Source organism: Sceloporus undulatus, chromosome 5, assembly GCF_019175285.1.
Source record: "Sceloporus undulatus isolate JIND9_A2432 ecotype Alabama chromosome 5, SceUnd_v1.1, whole genome shotgun sequence".
Classification (NCBI taxonomy): Eukaryota; Metazoa; Chordata; class Lepidosauria; order Squamata; family Phrynosomatidae; genus Sceloporus; species Sceloporus undulatus.
This window is the reverse complement of record NC_056526.1, coordinates 181566298-181583113: the sequence shown is the minus strand read 5'-3', so window position 1 is coordinate 181583113 and position 16816 is coordinate 181566298. Positions and strand designations below refer to the sequence as shown.

The 16816-nt window shown below is 40.0% G+C and overlaps 1 protein-coding gene across 3 annotated transcripts in view; it reads right to left on the bottom strand.

Annotated features, from left to right (window-relative positions):
- ANTXR2 (ANTXR cell adhesion molecule 2) overlaps nucleotides 1–16816 on the bottom strand; it is a 158064-nt gene that overhangs the window by 101583 nt on the left and 39665 nt on the right. For all 3 annotated transcript variants that reach the window (XM_042466790.1, XM_042466789.1, XM_042466788.1), the window contains 3 exons: nucleotides 10765–10825; nucleotides 9607–9702; nucleotides 8479–8548 (listed from right to left, as the gene is read on the bottom strand). In XM_042466790.1, coding sequence (XP_042322724.1) covers nucleotides 8479–8548; nucleotides 9607–9702; nucleotides 10765–10825 — 227 coding nt within the window. The remainder of the gene's footprint in view (nucleotides 1–8478; nucleotides 8549–9606; nucleotides 9703–10764; nucleotides 10826–16816) is intronic.

The following is a 16816-nucleotide window of genomic DNA, read 5'->3' as shown; positions in this document are numbered from 1 at the left end:
ACTAACTAAACCACTACACCACGCTGACTTTAATTCATACAAAAATGTAAATTGAATATATTATTCAAAATATACCCAGTATATAATAATAATAAATAAATAATAATAAATTTTTTATTTATATGCCGCCCTTCCTACGATCAGGGCGACTTACAACAGATTAAAACACAATTACAGTCAATTAAAAATACACAGATTAAAACAAATAAACAAGCAAAAAAGCCCCACAGCCCAACCTCTTGGCCACGGAAGAGGAGGGAGGCCCACAGGATATTTATTCGGGGAATGCCTGTTGGAATAGGAAGGTTTTAAGATCCTTCCTAAATTGGGCCAGGGTAGTAGACGAGCGGAGCTCTGTGGGCAGCGCGTTCCAAAGGGCTGGGGCAGCTGTGGAAAATGTCCTCCGGGTGGTGGAGGCTAACCTAGCCCCAGGCACCTTCAGTAGCTGCTGCCCAGACGTTCTGAGGGTGCGAGGCGGAATGTACGGGGAGAGGCGGTCCTTTAGGTATCCTGGGCCCAAGCCATTTAGGGCTTTATAGGTAATTACCAACACCTTATATTGAGCTCGGAAGCGGATGGGCAGCCAATGGAGATCCCTTAAAACCGGTGTTATGTGGCTGGCCCTGGGAGCGCCAGTGACCAGCCGGGCTGCCATGTTCTGCACCATCTGTAGCTTCCGAGTTTGGTATAAGGGTTGCCCCATGTAGAGTACATTGCAGAACAATAGAACAATATACACAAAATAACGGATTTCAGGATAATATCCATTTTGACCAAATGGGTCAAAATATGGGAAATATTTATAATATTTAATTTATAATATTTATAACAACCCATTATGAGAGAAAACCTTGTAAAATAGATAACTTTTGTCAATAAGCCACATTCCCTTTCCCTTGCCACCATTCATTTAACAGGAACAATATTCTCACAAGCAAAGCTGTTACATAAATGCCTGAAACTCTTGAGAAGAGTTGTGGCCAGTCAAGAGTTGACAATTACAGGATAGATGGAGTAAGTGTCTCAATGACTATGCTGCTATGACCAACGTATAGAGTAACAAACGATAACTCCCACAGCCAGCATGGCCATTGTAAAAGTTACCAACATCAACTGCAATCCCATGGAGCATTTTGTCTGAGGATGCTGGGAGCTGTAGTCCAAATCATTAAGTTTTAAAAACTTACTTCAAGGCCTATCACCATGAGGGTTTGTTTATAGTGCACCAGGCAGCTATTACCCATGCATATATACTGTAGAGTGCATATATACTGTAGAAATAATGCAGTTTGACACAACTTTAACTGACATAACTTTAATAAGCTCCTTGGAAGTGTAAGGAGGACGGCATGCCCCCTCAACCCTTGCCCATCATGGCTGACCGCTCAGGGAGGGGATGCAATAAAAACATCATGACAACTTATAATAAATGCATCCTTTCAGGAGGGAATAGTTCCATCTAAATTAAAACAAACGATAGTGAAACCGCTTCTGAAAAAACCCTCCCTAGACCCCCTGATGAGAAACAACTACAGACCGGTCTTCCTTTTACCATTCTTGGGCAAAGTGATCGAGAGGGCAGTCACTTTCCAACTCCAGGCTGTCTTGGATGAAACCAATTATCTAGACCCATTTCAAACTGGCTTCAGGGCGGGATATGGAGTTGAGACTGCCATGGTCGCCTTAGTCAATGATCTCCATCTCAGTATCGACAGGGGAAGTGTGACCCTGTTGGTGCTCTTGAACTTCTCAGCGGCCTTTGATACCATCTACCATGGTATCCTTCTGGATCGCCTGAGGGAATTAGGTATTGGAGGCCCTGCACTCCAGTGGCTCCATTCCTACTTCTCGGGCAGATTCCAGATGGTGAGGCTAGGGGATAGCTGCTCCTCTAACAGAGAGCTGACATCTGGCATCCCCTAGGGCGCCATTCTATCCCCCATGCTGTTTAACATTTACATGAAGCCGCTGGGAGAGATCATCCGGAGTTATCAGTACGCTGATGACACCCAGATCTATTTCTCTATGTCTCCTACCCCTGTTGTGACCAAGGATGGCATCTCTCCTCTGGATGCCTGCCTAGGGTCAGTAAATGGCTGGATGAGGGAAAACAAGCTCAAGTTGAATCCAGAGAAAACGGAGGTATTCGTGATAGGTACCCCACGTCCAGGGACGGAGATTTGTCAACCTGTCCTGGATGGGGTCACACTTCCCCTAAAGGACAAAGTTTGCAGTTTGGGAGTACTCCTGGACTCATCTCTACAGTTATCGTCTCAAGTGGATGTGATGGCCAGGAGTGCTTGGTACCAACTTCGGCTGATACGCCAACTGCGTCCCTACCTGGACCAAAAGGACCTTGAAACAGTGGTATATGCACTGATATTTTCTCGTTTAGATTTCTGTAATGTGCTCTACATGGGGCTACCTTTGTACCAAGTTCGGAAGCTTCAATTGGTTCAAAAAGTGGCAGCCAGACTGGTCACTGGAACATCTAGGTCAGACCATATAACACCAGTGCTAAAATCTCTCCACTGGTTGCCAATTAGCTTCCGGGCACAATACAAAGTGTTAGTCATCACCTTTAAAGACCTACATGCTTGGGCCCGAGTTACTTGAGGGAACACCTCTCCCTACATAATCCGCCTCGCACTCTCAGAACATCTGGGAAGAATCTATTAGAATATGCAAAGACCAGGTTATCAACAACTTTCCACAGAGCATACACAGTCATAGCTCCCAAGCTATGGAACAACTTGCCGGAAGAGATCCGTCTTATCACACCTTAGAAGTCTTCAAGAAGGCACTTAAGACGGATCTCTTCCGGTTGGCCTACCCACCTGATCTTTTATAAAGAACCAAGGAAAAAACCCACTTCTGGTTGTAATTGTGTATTTCAGATGATGATTTTATTGTTGCGAATTGTATTTTCTGAGCAACATTATTGTTTTACTATATGGATTTTAGATGTTGTTACTGTTTTATGGTTGTAATCCCGCCTCGATCCACAGGGAGAGGCAGGAAATATAAATAAAAATATTTATTATTATTATTATTATTATTATTATTATTATTATTACGGCTCCATCCTACAGAATCCTGGGATTTATAGTTTTGTGAGGCACCAACATGCTTTGATAAAGAAAGCTAAAGACTCCAAATCCCAAGATTTCATAAGAGGAAACTACAGCACTTCAACTGGTGTTAAACTGCATTATTTCTACAGAATAGGTGCACCTTTTATCACTCTCTGTCATGATCTTGATTTATCAATAGAAATGGGGACAGAGTCCAACACAACCCCACTGGTTTGCCAGCTGTACTAGTTTATTTTCTGTTATTCAGCCTCTTTCTTCATCAGTATGTTTGTGTTTATGGTGAGAAGAGACTTCTTTTAATCTCTCGCATGCGCGTGTGTGCACACACACACGTGGAAATTTCTTCATGTCTCTAGAGTTTGTAAAATCTGACTTGCTGATATTTTTCCGATCCCATGGGGACTAGGGAGACACCGGGGAGAAAGAAATAGTTTTCAGCTTGCTGCTGAGTGAGCCGCACAAGTTCACCCCACTTGAGGAGAATTCTTGGGAGATCTCCAACAACAGTACCGGCTGTGCCAATGGAAAGTCAGAAGTTCAAATATGTACATTTGCTTTCATTGCTGTCAGCTTCCTAACTCGCCACACACTGCTTAGGCCAAACTCTTTGTAATTCTTAAAAGTCCTTCCAAAACAACAAGAATTTTAAAATCCAAACATAACTGGGATAAATTTTGCAAGCTGAAACCATTATGTAACATCTGTATGCAACCCCAATGGGCTTTGGAGAGCATTCTCTAAGGCCGACCCAAAACGAACTGCCCAGCTATCAAGTCCTTTGCCTGCCGTGCCGTTACGATTTGGTGCCGTGCCCACTGCAAGCAACACTTTGCAAGCCCGACAGTCACATTCCAACACAATAAAAATACAACATGTTCTGATAATTTGCACCAAGGTTTAAAAGACACACAGCAATAAAGATCCAGCACATTTTGTGTTCATTTGGCAGGCTGCAGGGTGGTGATCATCTTGGAACTAAAACAGATGAGCCTACGTGTTGTGTCTGTTGTTAGGCTTGTACCATTTTAGACTTCAATGGAAGCGGAGGGGAGGGATTGAACAATGTTTGAATGATCCTGCACAATAATCCCCACACATTAAAAAAAGCAATTATCAGCCTAGATTGAAATTTATACTATGACAATACTCTTTTCAAGTGTGTAGAATTCAGACCTTTGATTCTTCCTCCACCTCAACATATGCAATATGAAATGGTGCCAGCTAAATAAAGATGTATGAGGTTTTGTTCACCAGTTCTAACTCTCAAGCTATCATGTTATAGGGTGTTGGTCATATTACTATCTCCCACTGGAATTATGGTTCAACAGGAATTAGAGTTCAAGTCTTTGGAAATTTTCAAGAGGAACACAACAGGAATTCTGTGTCCTTCTGAACTACTTAGTCCTGGATTGAGGTTAACATGTCCATACTAGTTAGCAGTCCAAGGAAATGCGACTTTCAAATACATGCAGCCAAATTCAGTCAACTTTTTCATCAAAGAGTAATCTGCCCAGAAGGATACTTGACACTTTCCTCACCATCTCTTTCATTTTCCTAAAGCAACTAACTGTTCCTGTAGAGAGGGGAAATGGTTACTGGCATAGGGTGTTCTGCAGTTAGGCTCAAAGTCAACTATTAGATCAACTTAAAGAGCATTTTTGTGGCATTACTCTTCTCTCCCAACAGATACACAGCCCTGAAGTCAGAAGAACACAGAAAGGATTGTGTTAAATCAAGCCAAAATACTATTGGATGTGTGAGTTAGTTCACACAGTGGCCAACCAGATGGCTATGAGAAGCCCTCAAGCAGGATATGAGAGCAATAGCTCATGTTTCCCAGCATACTGTCTCTGATATTGGTGATAACAATCAACCATCATGACTGGTAGCCATTTAGAACTTTCTCCTTCATAAAACTGTCCAATCCTCTTTGTCACAGAACCATAGAATGGAAGACACCCAAAAGATCATAAAATCCAGTGCAGGAATCCACAGCTAAAACATTTCTGACAAATGGTCATCCAAGCTGTCGTTAAAAATCTTCAATTAAAGAGAGCCCAGTATCTTTGAAACAGTCCATTCCACTTTCAAATAGCTTTCACCATCAGGAAGCCTTCCAAATATTGATATGGCTGAGGTCCTGAATATCTGAAGGACTGTGTCTACCAATATGAGTCTGCCCAAGCTCCAGGAACTTCAGGGAGGGCCCTTCTTTCAGTTCCACCACATTCCTAGGCATATGTGGTGGGTATCAACACAAAAAAAGAGGACCTTCTTGGTAATTGATCCCAGACTTTGCAACTCCCTCCCTGCTTTTCTTTTCCTGGCTGGTGAAAAGTCTGTTCTTCTGAGTAGTGTAAATATCTTCATGTGAAGTTATGCATTGATTGTGCTGTGCAACACTTGCATTTAGCTGCATCACTGCACAATTGAATACACACCCAAATCTACAACAGAATACACAGGTCAATGTGATGTGCATGCACACCCATGTGTGCATGAGCATCTATGTGCACCAAAGCACCATGTACCTAACTTTGATATGGACAATCTTTTGTCCATATTATACAAAAATGTCCAATCACTTCTACAGATAAGCGTACATATGTAGAACCCTACAAGGATTCTGGCCACAACCTCAGATACTGGCTATATTGACCAGAGGCCACTGATAGCCATGTCTGTGTCTGTATCTGTGTGAACATGTGCACCTTCAAGTCACCTATTGACTTATGGTGACTGCATGAGTTTCATAGAGTTTTTTTAAGCAAGAAAAAAGCTGAGGTGGTTTTGCTAGTTCCTTTCTCTGAAATATAACATCCATGGCAGTCTCCCATCTAAGTACTAACCCAAGCTGATCCTGCTTAGCTTCCAAGATCAGACAGGATCTGATGCCTTTAGGGTATTTAGGCCCTACTGAGAGCCTAGTCTTCATGTATTTTTCCAATCCATTTGCAATGCCAGCTCAGTGCAGCATCCTAAATGCATGTTTTCATTGCCTTGTAAGTCCTGTTTCTTTTCTAGCTTGGGTAGTGTTAAGGATAGGGAAAAAACCCTATTTCTTAAATATGTAAGAAATTAAGCCTAAGCAAAAGTGATTTCAAAGGCCTAAAACATGTATGAATGTGGAAAGAAGAGTTAGCTTTCAGGACTACAGATATGATCTCCAGCAGCATCCAGTGACACTTAGAATAAGGCCTGGACAACACTTTAACCACAGAGCTGTTAAGATCTGCTGTGAATGTTAAAGCCAATGCCCTATTTTATCACTGCCTGTTGAACTGAGGTACACATCATGACTCAAAATTTTAATAATAGTTTGCAAGTGTCACTGATATGTAAGCATTTTAACCACAAGCCCAAAGACTGTCCAGATGGAAGTATGTTAACATGTCCAATTTTTATCCATCCACAATGTATGACAAGCCAGGCTTTCTCAGAGTTGGTTTTTGGTTTTTTTTTAACTGACTCTGGATTCATTCTTTTTAAAGTGCTGTCCAAATCTGTTTGGTCACACTTGCCTATTTAAAGCTCATTTCACATGCAGTGAATTTCCTTGGGAGCACTGGCAAAAAGGAAGTGGGTAGGGAGAGGGGGATGAAAAACAGCTTCTTTAGCTCAACCAAACCTCCTAGACATATGAAAAGTGTGGTGGGAAAGTAAAAGAAAATAAAAAATTATTTCCCTCACCAAAAAAGTTTGAGAAAGATTTTTCTTGTTTTTTCCCCCACAACATTTCCCATCTTTCACAATTCTAATCCCACCCCAGTTCTTTTCCAGGTCTAAAACACAGAACAAAGCTGCAGATAAACTCGTGTTTCAAAAACTGCAGAGAGCTTAGGCACACCTTACTTTTATGCTTGAACAGATTTGGTCTCAACATATGAAAGCGTAAAGCTTTATCCACCCTCAGAAAAGTTGATTCTATTTTCCTGTAAGATTTACTGGCCTACGCTTGTCTATGACTGGAAGGAACGGAAAATCCCACAGAATGGTTCTTAGAATTTTTCTTAATTTTTTTTATTTATTAAAATATTTATATCTCTCCCTTTATCCAATGTTCTCAGGGCAGCTTACAATAAAATCAACTTTTAAACATTAATAATTACAAACGTTTAAAAGATTAAAATGTATTAAATTGTTTTCCATTTAAAACCAGTTAAAACAATTTGGAATAAAATAACTATAAAAAAAATTTGCAGCCTGGATAAATTCAGTTTGGCATAAATGCTTTAATTTATTTTTTTTAAGGGCAGGTTGGCACTAATAAAAAAGGCAGGCTGGCACTGAAATAATTCCAACGTTGGCACCAACCAGGGAATTTAAAAACTGGGCTGCTGCCACATAAAAAGCCCTCTTCCATGTCCTCCCAAAATGCATTTCTTCTACTGAGGGACACAGAGGAAATTTCAGGAATTTTGAAGCCACGCAGGAATGATACGTACAGAAGGCCAAATTTTTAGCAGAAACTGATATTCTTATCAAACTTTTTAAAAATCAAACATGGACCTAGATTCTACTGTTTGTATTAAATCCTACTCTCACTAAAGGTGTGAAAGTCTAGGAGTAAAATGAGGGATGGAATTCTCTATCATGATCTACATGACATAACTTTTCTTATATTTAGCTATGTAGCGGAAGCACTAACAAATCCTATTAGTGAATTACAAAGATGTGTATGAGGCCACTGGCAAGAGTATCCTGATGCACATCAAGATTTATCGATGTTCATTGATCCCAGTGCACATCAGTCCCATTGTGTACTGGTCTTGTTGGGCATCAATCACTTTGCTGGTTCCCTATGTAGTAATGTCACAGTAGCCCCTTTGTTGGATATGGACATTGCAAAACTGCTCAGTTCTGTTTCCCACAGATGAAGCCATAAATCCCTTACTGAGACTGATGCTACACTGAAGAATTAATAGGGTTTGACACCACTTTAACTGTCAAGGCTCCATCCTGTGGAATCCTGGGATTTGTAGTTTGTTGTGGTACCAGTTCTTTCTGACAGAGAAGGCTAAATATGTCACAAAACTACAAATCCCAGAATTATGATGTATCATATTACAGATTTCACTCATTCCAAAAGGGAATACATTTAATGGGGGGTTGGCATAATTATTCCTCAATAATTTGAGGCTGTCCATTAGAAAAACTGGGAGGGGGGAATCATCAGAGAGGGGAACTATATTTCCCTCCTAGACCTAGAAAGGCACTGCTGCCTTTCTCTGGATCTGGAGAACATGAATGATCTAGTAAGTCATATGGGGAACTCCAAAAATGTTATTAACCCATGACAAGTGGAGGACATGGCCAGAGCAGTTACACAATGAAGTCTTGCACACAGATATGCCTCAACATAATTACAGGGCCAAATACTTACTGTCCAACTTCATGGAGAATGGGTGCTGGACAGAGCATAAAGTCAGATTCCACCTGCCTGGGTTTTTCATCTGTTAAAAAAAAAGCATCATATTATCTTGATGCTCTGCTTATTTCTCTAGATGAGAAACTGATCTTCAATTATTATGCCTTGTACAAAAGATGGGCATCCCAAGAGGATTTGAGAGTTGCATTTATCTAATTTCCCACACTCCCAATGGGAGATATCTCATACACAGGTTTGTCATGAGTCAGAAACAACTCGAGGGCAGTTCACAACTACCACCACCACCCCAATGGAGTTAACAACTACCACCACCACCACACATGTCTTAAATATAAAGACTAAATTTCTGACTGCCTCCCAGTTTTCTTGGCTCCTTGCAGCTCACGCCTATTTTCTTAATGGGACATAGTTTCACAGCTTGAAAATCGTTATCTCACTTGCTGAATCCACTCTTTGGACAACTTTAATGCTGATCTCCAAACTGCTGAACCTACTTTCTGGATCAGAATCATGGCTTTTTTACCCCTCTGCCACCCCATTTCTATACATGTTGAACTCTCTCACATAGAGAAGGGAGAAGAGAATGCCATTCTCAGAAGGGCACTGATGAAGAAAACAACAGGTCACCCTATCTGGAAAGGGATTAAAGGCTGCATTAAATTAAGCTTTGGTCCACAGGTGTACAACACTCACACTTCAGAGAGCTACAGGCTGAACCAAGCTGCAACCCTGTGCAAACTCACCTAGAAGCCCAATTGTACTTAAAGGGATTTACTTCTTAGTAGACATGCCTAAAATTACACTGGCAGTCTAAGGGTTCACATGTTAAGTTTTTATTAAGCAACCTGTACATTCAAAGTGCTATGGAAAGATTAGGTTGACAAAGTCCTTGGGACAAGAATAGAATGTGTTGCTTATTTTATTCTGTAGAGTACTGTATGCACTGATAATGCACAATACATATTAAACACATACTTATTAATAAATAATAACATCATCATCATCATCATTATTTAGGACACTAGATGCATGACAGTTTGTGGGAAAGGGCACAAAGGCAAGAGTTTCTGACTTCACAATTTAATCATATAACATTGTTTTATGTTCTTTGTGAATACTTACTGACTGTGGTTCCATTTGCAACATAGGAGCAGACGATGCTTTCCTTTGTCCTTCCCAAAGTGAAACCACTTCCTCTTAAAACAACCTGAAATTCCTCTGAAAGCAGATGGACAAATATACATCAGTGTGTAATCTCAAAAATTAAACAAATTATGCCAACAGCAATCAAGAGTTTCCTTTCTGACTTGGAAGTTGATTCTTGTGGTTGTTCTGCACCTTCAAGTCAACTCTAACTTATGGTGACCTTATCCTAGGGTTTTTGGTGCAGAATTTCTTCAGAAGAAGTTTGCCATGCCTTCCTACAAGGTTGAAAGAGTGTGACTTTCCCAAGGCCACCCAGTGGGTCTCCATGACTGAGCAAGGATTTCAACTCTGGTTTCCCAGAAGTCCAACACTCTAACCACCACAATCATGCTGGCTGTCATACCACACTAACTCTTCAGATGACAGGTCAAGGAATTTATGTGATATGCTCCAGGTTAGGAACTCAGTGCATGCTGTCATGCCCCATTAATTCCTGTGGTTTTAGGAGGGCAGTGGTGAACATTAAAAAGGAGAAAGGGGATAACTAGCACCATTCCACTGTACCATTTTTACCACTGCATATTCTAGCTCTTGAGAAATGGAGATCCCCCACCACCACATGCTACATCATAAACTATTTAGGAGTGTCCTTAAAGAGCTTTTCTGAGACACACAAAGGTCTATTGTAGGGAGAGAAGGAAGACAGATAACCCCTGTTCTATGAACTAAAGTCTCACAAAAACTTATCCCACCCTATCTATCTATCTATCTATCTATCTATCTATCTATCTATCTATCTCTGCTATATTAATAAGTGGCAAATTCCTGTTTGGGAATAGCTCTGTAAAGACAATCTTTTAGCCTAACCCTATTTCAAAGGGCTTTTATTCATTTAGAAAAACAGGGTGCCACTGTGACAAAGTATAACCTCCTTTACAAACCAGCTATTCCTGGATTTCTTGGAGGGTTTAAATTTGCAATGCAGATTTTGGCAAACTAGAGAAGGAAGAGAAGCACCTTTAATTCACATCTTCCTACTCAGCATATGGAACTTGGAGCTACACATTTTGCCCAAGGAAGTAACAGCAGGATCATCAATATTTGCACACTGTTTTCCAGCCCCAGCTAACTCACCTCCTACACAAACGCTCGAGGGCTCCAGATATAAAATCTCTGTGCACGACTGTTTCAATATCTGTTCAGAGAAATGGAAAGAATTCATTTTATTTTATGTTGCAACATTATGAGATTTATCCAGGCAAAACTGAACTGATTTTGATGAACTGCCATAGAATGCAGCCATAAAAAGCAATAGCTGACCTGGGCAAAGGTTGTTATGTGTAAAATTGCCTTGTCCTGCTTCATCATCACTCACTCTAGATTAGCAAATATGGATGTCTATGCAGATTTGAAATGTGGCTTTGCCTTGAGTGACCTTCTCTGCTTTGTTTCCCATGACTCCTGTGACTCAGAGTGATATCAGCCCAAACTACCTTAAGAAGTACAGGTCTCCAGACCTTTGAATTTAGCAGTGCAAAGTTAGACTGAGACATAGGAGTTTTCATAATTTTTAATTTGTGGACTTCAATAAATTTGGGCTCAACCTCAGAAAAAGAATGTTAGATTTTAACATCCTTTTCTAACCATAGTAAAAAGCACGTTCAATTTTATTGATTTACATCATTTAAAGGGCAGGTGTTAAGTATTCCTCATAGCTACTTTATTTGTAGATATGAAAATTGTGTAACTTGTTCTTTTACATGCAAGATGCTCAAGGCTCAAGGAGAGAGATTATACAGAGTTTATGTTCTTTACAATATACTTATCCCAGGGCATTTTGGAATTTATAAGATAATATCAATACTTAAGAAGACATTGGGAAACAAAACTGACAAACAACCAATGCAGCTGTAACAGAAATGGTATATTAGGGTTTGCCCAACCACAACCTGTTGGATTTAGTGACAATATAACAGATGGGTAGTCCATACAAAGAAAAAAGTATTTCATCACGGTTTCTACCATATACTGTATCTGTATGACTTGTTCTGCCAAATCATGGCAGTGCCGCACTACAGAAATAAAGCAGTTTGATACCAATTTAACTTGCATGGCTCAATGCTACAGAATTCTGTGATTTGTTGTTTGGTGGGACACCAAAGCCCTCTAACAGGGAAAGCTAAAAATCTCACAAAGCTAAAAATCCCAGAATTCCATAGCAATGAGTCATGGCAGTTAAAATGGTGCAGAACTGCTTTATTTCTGTAGTGTGGCAACAGTAGTTGAAACAGAGAAAAGCACAGAAGGTGCGATTCAGGTAAGAGAAACTGGGCTCCATAACCCTAACCCTAAACCACACACATTTAGGAACCTTCTTACAAAAAAATTCATTTACACAAAAAAAAAAGGTGATTGTTGTTTTGAAAATGTGCAGAAAATATACTTTTAATCAGTGCAAAAAAAATTACCTTTTGCACCAATAAATTCTTGTAGAAAGAATTTTTGAAATTCTTTGTTCATGTATACAGAAATGAAATAAGTGAAGACTTACATCCCTAATAGGCATGACATTTTAATGAATGAAGGGCAAATGAAGGAGAACGAATGGTGTCTGTCCATTCTGCTGCAGTCATTCTGATTTTTCCCAAGTTGGCAGCCAACCTGGAAGACTTTTAAAAGGGTACTGAATAAATGCATGGAGAATGGGTCCATCAATAGCTACTACTTATGACAGCTAAATATCACCTTCCATATCAGGAACAAGATACTGAAGATAACACAAGAAAGTGAGTACAATTTCATTTGTGTCCTGTTCTTGAGTTTTCTTTTTAGCCAACTGGCTGTATGAACAGGAGGCTGGACTAGACAGGCCTTTGGTCTAATCCAGCACAGCTGTTCTTATGACCTTCTGTCTGTACAAGTCTCCATTTGTACATGCAGATGGAGGAGCAAAGCTAGGCATACAGAAACAGGATTGATTGCCAAGACTGGGGTCACCAGTGGGAAGAAGAAGCCTTTGCCTCTCTTTCAGTGGCATCCTTGAATACACCCTTTGCTTTCTCATAAATGACTTCAGCAATTCACTCTTTGACCATACTAAGCAATCAGAAAATGAAGGGACTTCATCATCCACCACTCTAGGATATAACAACTGGCTCCAAAGAAACTGATGCCAGAGTTTCACAGAAAAGAGATAGAAAGGAATTCCTTGAAAGTGGCTTCCCTGGTTTACCCGAGCTAACCTACAGTGCAGCATAAGCATCTAATAATTATCTTTGCTAATGAAAATTATCTCTAACACACAGAGGAAAACAAGATAGAATAAGACATTCAGTTCTAGTAGGCAAAGCAAGTACTTCAGTTTTTATGTGGATTACTTCACTCTGCTTGCTCATAATTCCTGTTGCAACAGCAGGAAGCTTGATGCAAATCACAATTATGACATCCCTTTGCCTCTCTGCATTTCAGATCCCTTGTAAACATACATACAGAAATGCACACGTGTGAAACAGAAAACAATTTGTTGACATGTGGAGGGTTTCTTAAATACTTTCTCATTTCCTCCTAAGCTACACCAGTTTTAGGGACTATGTGGAAGTAGGTGCCAAAGGCGCAATCATGCACAAAACTACACTAAAAAAAACCCCAACACTTTTCAGATTAAACTTCTGTTTTTGGTCCAGTTTTATTAATTGCGGAGCTCACAGGTGCTCCAAGGACTGCCCCCAGATGACACAAAGAGCACAGTCTACATGTTTCCCCACCTTTGAGCTATGCTGGTGAAATAATTTCTCTTCTATAAAATGACTTTTGGAATGTGAATTTATTGCACCCTTGTTAGACAAAAAGTGATTTCAGGTTCAATCTCCCTTATCCAAAAATTCTTGTGACTAGAAGTGTTTTGGATTTCAGATTTATTATTATTATTATTATTATTATTATTACTACTACTACTACTGTGAAATGTTTGCATATACTTATTGAGGTACCTTGGAGATGGGACTCAATTCTAAACATGAAATTCATTTATGTTTGGTATATACTTTATAAACACAGCCTGAAGGTAATTTTATATGTAATATTTTTAATAATTTTGTGCTTGAAACAAAGTCTGTGTACCCATGTGGACAATTTTGGTGTATTTCAAATCTTAGAATTCTGAATAAGAAAGACTCAGTCTGTAGTCAAAGAGAACTGTGTTACTTCTAATACCTTAATCCCATGTGCTGCTCAAATGTGCATGTTTTAGTAAAAACCAGTTAACCCAGATAAGATGTTTGGAAATATCGTGCTAAAAGCCAGCCTTTACTTTGAAATATCATCCCAGACATTTACCAGATAGCAAACAAAGCACACCAAGTTTGCCTGTTGCGCAGAAGAAGAAGAAATGTTAAAACTGATACTATATAAGGCCATCAACAGGAAACCAAGGCTCTCCTAGAACATTGTCATAAATCTATGTGTAATCTTTCTTGATAGAAGAATGCAGAGAAGGTGATGTAATCTTTTTCCTCCCTGTGATTTGCAACAGATATAGGATTTTATCTTTGTCTATAGGGGCACTTCATAGATGTTTCCAGGTTGTCAACCATGCGCCAAAAAAGCATTTTAAAGAAAATACCAAAATCTCTAGGATGAAACCTAATAGACCACTACATTCCAAAAGCAGCATGATGGCATTTTGCATTCTCTTCCAATGTTACCTTCCAATATTTGGACCACAATTCCCTTCATCCCCAGCCAGCATGAATTTAGGGAAAGATGACATCGTGGATAGAATCCTGGGACTTGCCCCGAGTTCTCCCTGGGCTAGGTGCATCCTATTTACACAATGCAGGGACAAAACTCCAAATTGAGTCCAGACTGTCTTCACAATATCCACACCAGATTTAGGACTTCCTCCCACCACCAACATTTAAAGAAATCACCATTTGCTGCAGGATTTTGGTGGGTTTTCAGGAATGATGGATGGCTGCCTTTTAACTCATGGTCCCTGTAAGCTGTCTGGTGTTGTTACTGTGGGTCAGAGCAAGTCGATCTGAGGTCAGAACAAGGTGCCCAGCATTGGGAGTCTCATTCTGACCTCAGCAGTGGTGCAGCGTGACAAATGGGGACCATGTGGGAGAGCAGCCACCCGTCATGGATGGAAAGAGATCAAGATAAGGGGAAATTCAGGGGGAAATTGTGGCCAGAATACTCTAGGGGCAGCCCAAAATATTCTAACAAGTGTAGACAAGTCCCTGGATGAGAGACAGCAAAATGCAAGTAGAAATCCCTGCTTAGTCTCTAGTCTAAACTCAAGTACAGCAGACCCATTTAATCAATGGGGTTTACATTAAGTGTTGACTTAGTATTCTGGAACTGATTCAGTGGGTCTGTTCTGGTCAGCACAAGCAATTATATTTAGACCTCTGATTTAATACATTTTATTGCCTCTAAAACTTTTTTATCCAGCTCTGTGTTGGAAATACCACAGGCTATATGTGGAACAACAGTTTAGTTTCTTCTTTGGATACCTAGCAAAAGTTCACAAACTTATCATTATGATACAGCATCTGGAAGAAGGCCTAGCAGCCATGATGCCAGAGTGTGCCTTCATAAGTCTTTGCTGCATCCCTCCCCCACTCCCTCAACCATCTTCTTTTTGTAAGTGCATTTTTTTTCTTCTGCACTCCACTTTGTCTTTTTTCAGTGTAAGTTTTTGTAATATCCTGTCTCTATCTGACTCAATGAACACACTTCATGGATGAAACCAGAGATTATTGGAAAGATCAGTACTACAGCACATTCTTTGCCACAAGCTAAGTTTCACTTCACAGAGTCACCTTCCACATTCATTTCCCATGAAATGCCAGGCAGCTATACAACCTTGGTTCATATATAACAATCTCTGCAGCTACTCAGCCCCTTCCTCTCACACTCATGCACCCAACATGGCTGTAACATGGCTAAGCAGGCCTAACAGATGTAGCCATGACTCTAACATATGGCCCCCAAAGTTATCTTCCCCCTTCAAAACAAAGCAATACAACCAAAAGAAAACTTTAGCAACAAAGAAATAAGAAACAACTAAAGCACATTAACGTAGGAAATATAATAAAGAATTATGCAGGATCATCAGTCAGAACCAGGTTTAACAGAATACATCTTATGGAAGTTCCGAACCAATTTAGGAGCCCTAACATAAATATCTGCCACCCACTATGAATGCTACTGGCGAAAATCTTTCCACTGTACAAAATATTGGGAGATGGCCCTTGGGCTGCCAAGAATCCAAAATTAGCTTAACTGTGAAGTGTTGTTGTTCATCAATCATCAGAGGGGTTGGAGCAGGAAAGACTTGATGCCACATGTTCAATGTATTCACAGGCTTCAGCAAGCTAGAATGAAACACAGGATGTGCGTGACAATATGTTCTAGGCAGGACTAATTCAACCGCCATAGCACTGATCATTATTTTCATGGGGAAAAGACTGGTTAATTTAAGCTCCCATTTCTTTGAGGATTGTAAACACTCAGGAAACTTGGTTGAAAAATAAACCCTAGCTGCATCTGCATTGCAAAAATAATGCTGTTTGACACCCCTTTAACTGCCATGGCTCAATACTATGGAATCCTGGGATAGGTACTGTATCTACTCATATATAAGTCTAGAAATTTTAGTCAAAAATTGACTCCAAAAACCTCGATCAACTTATCCACAGCTCAATGTAAGTCCTTTATCTCATAAAAAAGGGTATCATCCCCTAGTGAAAAGTAAGAGCATAATCTGTCCTGGAAGCACTGATCCCCTTCATTTCTCTCATCCATCCAGACTTTAGAATGAGCACAACATCCAGAAAGCAACACATTCCATAGAGAATGGGTGTAAAGTCTTCAATTACTTGTATTAGAGCAATTTATTTTATAAATAAAATTCAGCTGTGTTATATGACACACATGCACATGCTTTGGGGTTAGTATACCATAAAGGATGGTTTCCTTCTAGTAGCTCTGTTTTTATAGAAATGGGCCTTGGGAAAAGTCTGGCAAGCGTCCTGTTTGAACACATTCCCAGCTCATAACCAGGGGTGAAAGGGCCAGAAATAAAAGAATGTATCCATGATGGGTGACTTTTTGATCAACACACATGATATACATTGACAATTAGCAAAATATGCTAAGCATCAATTCATTTCACAGCATC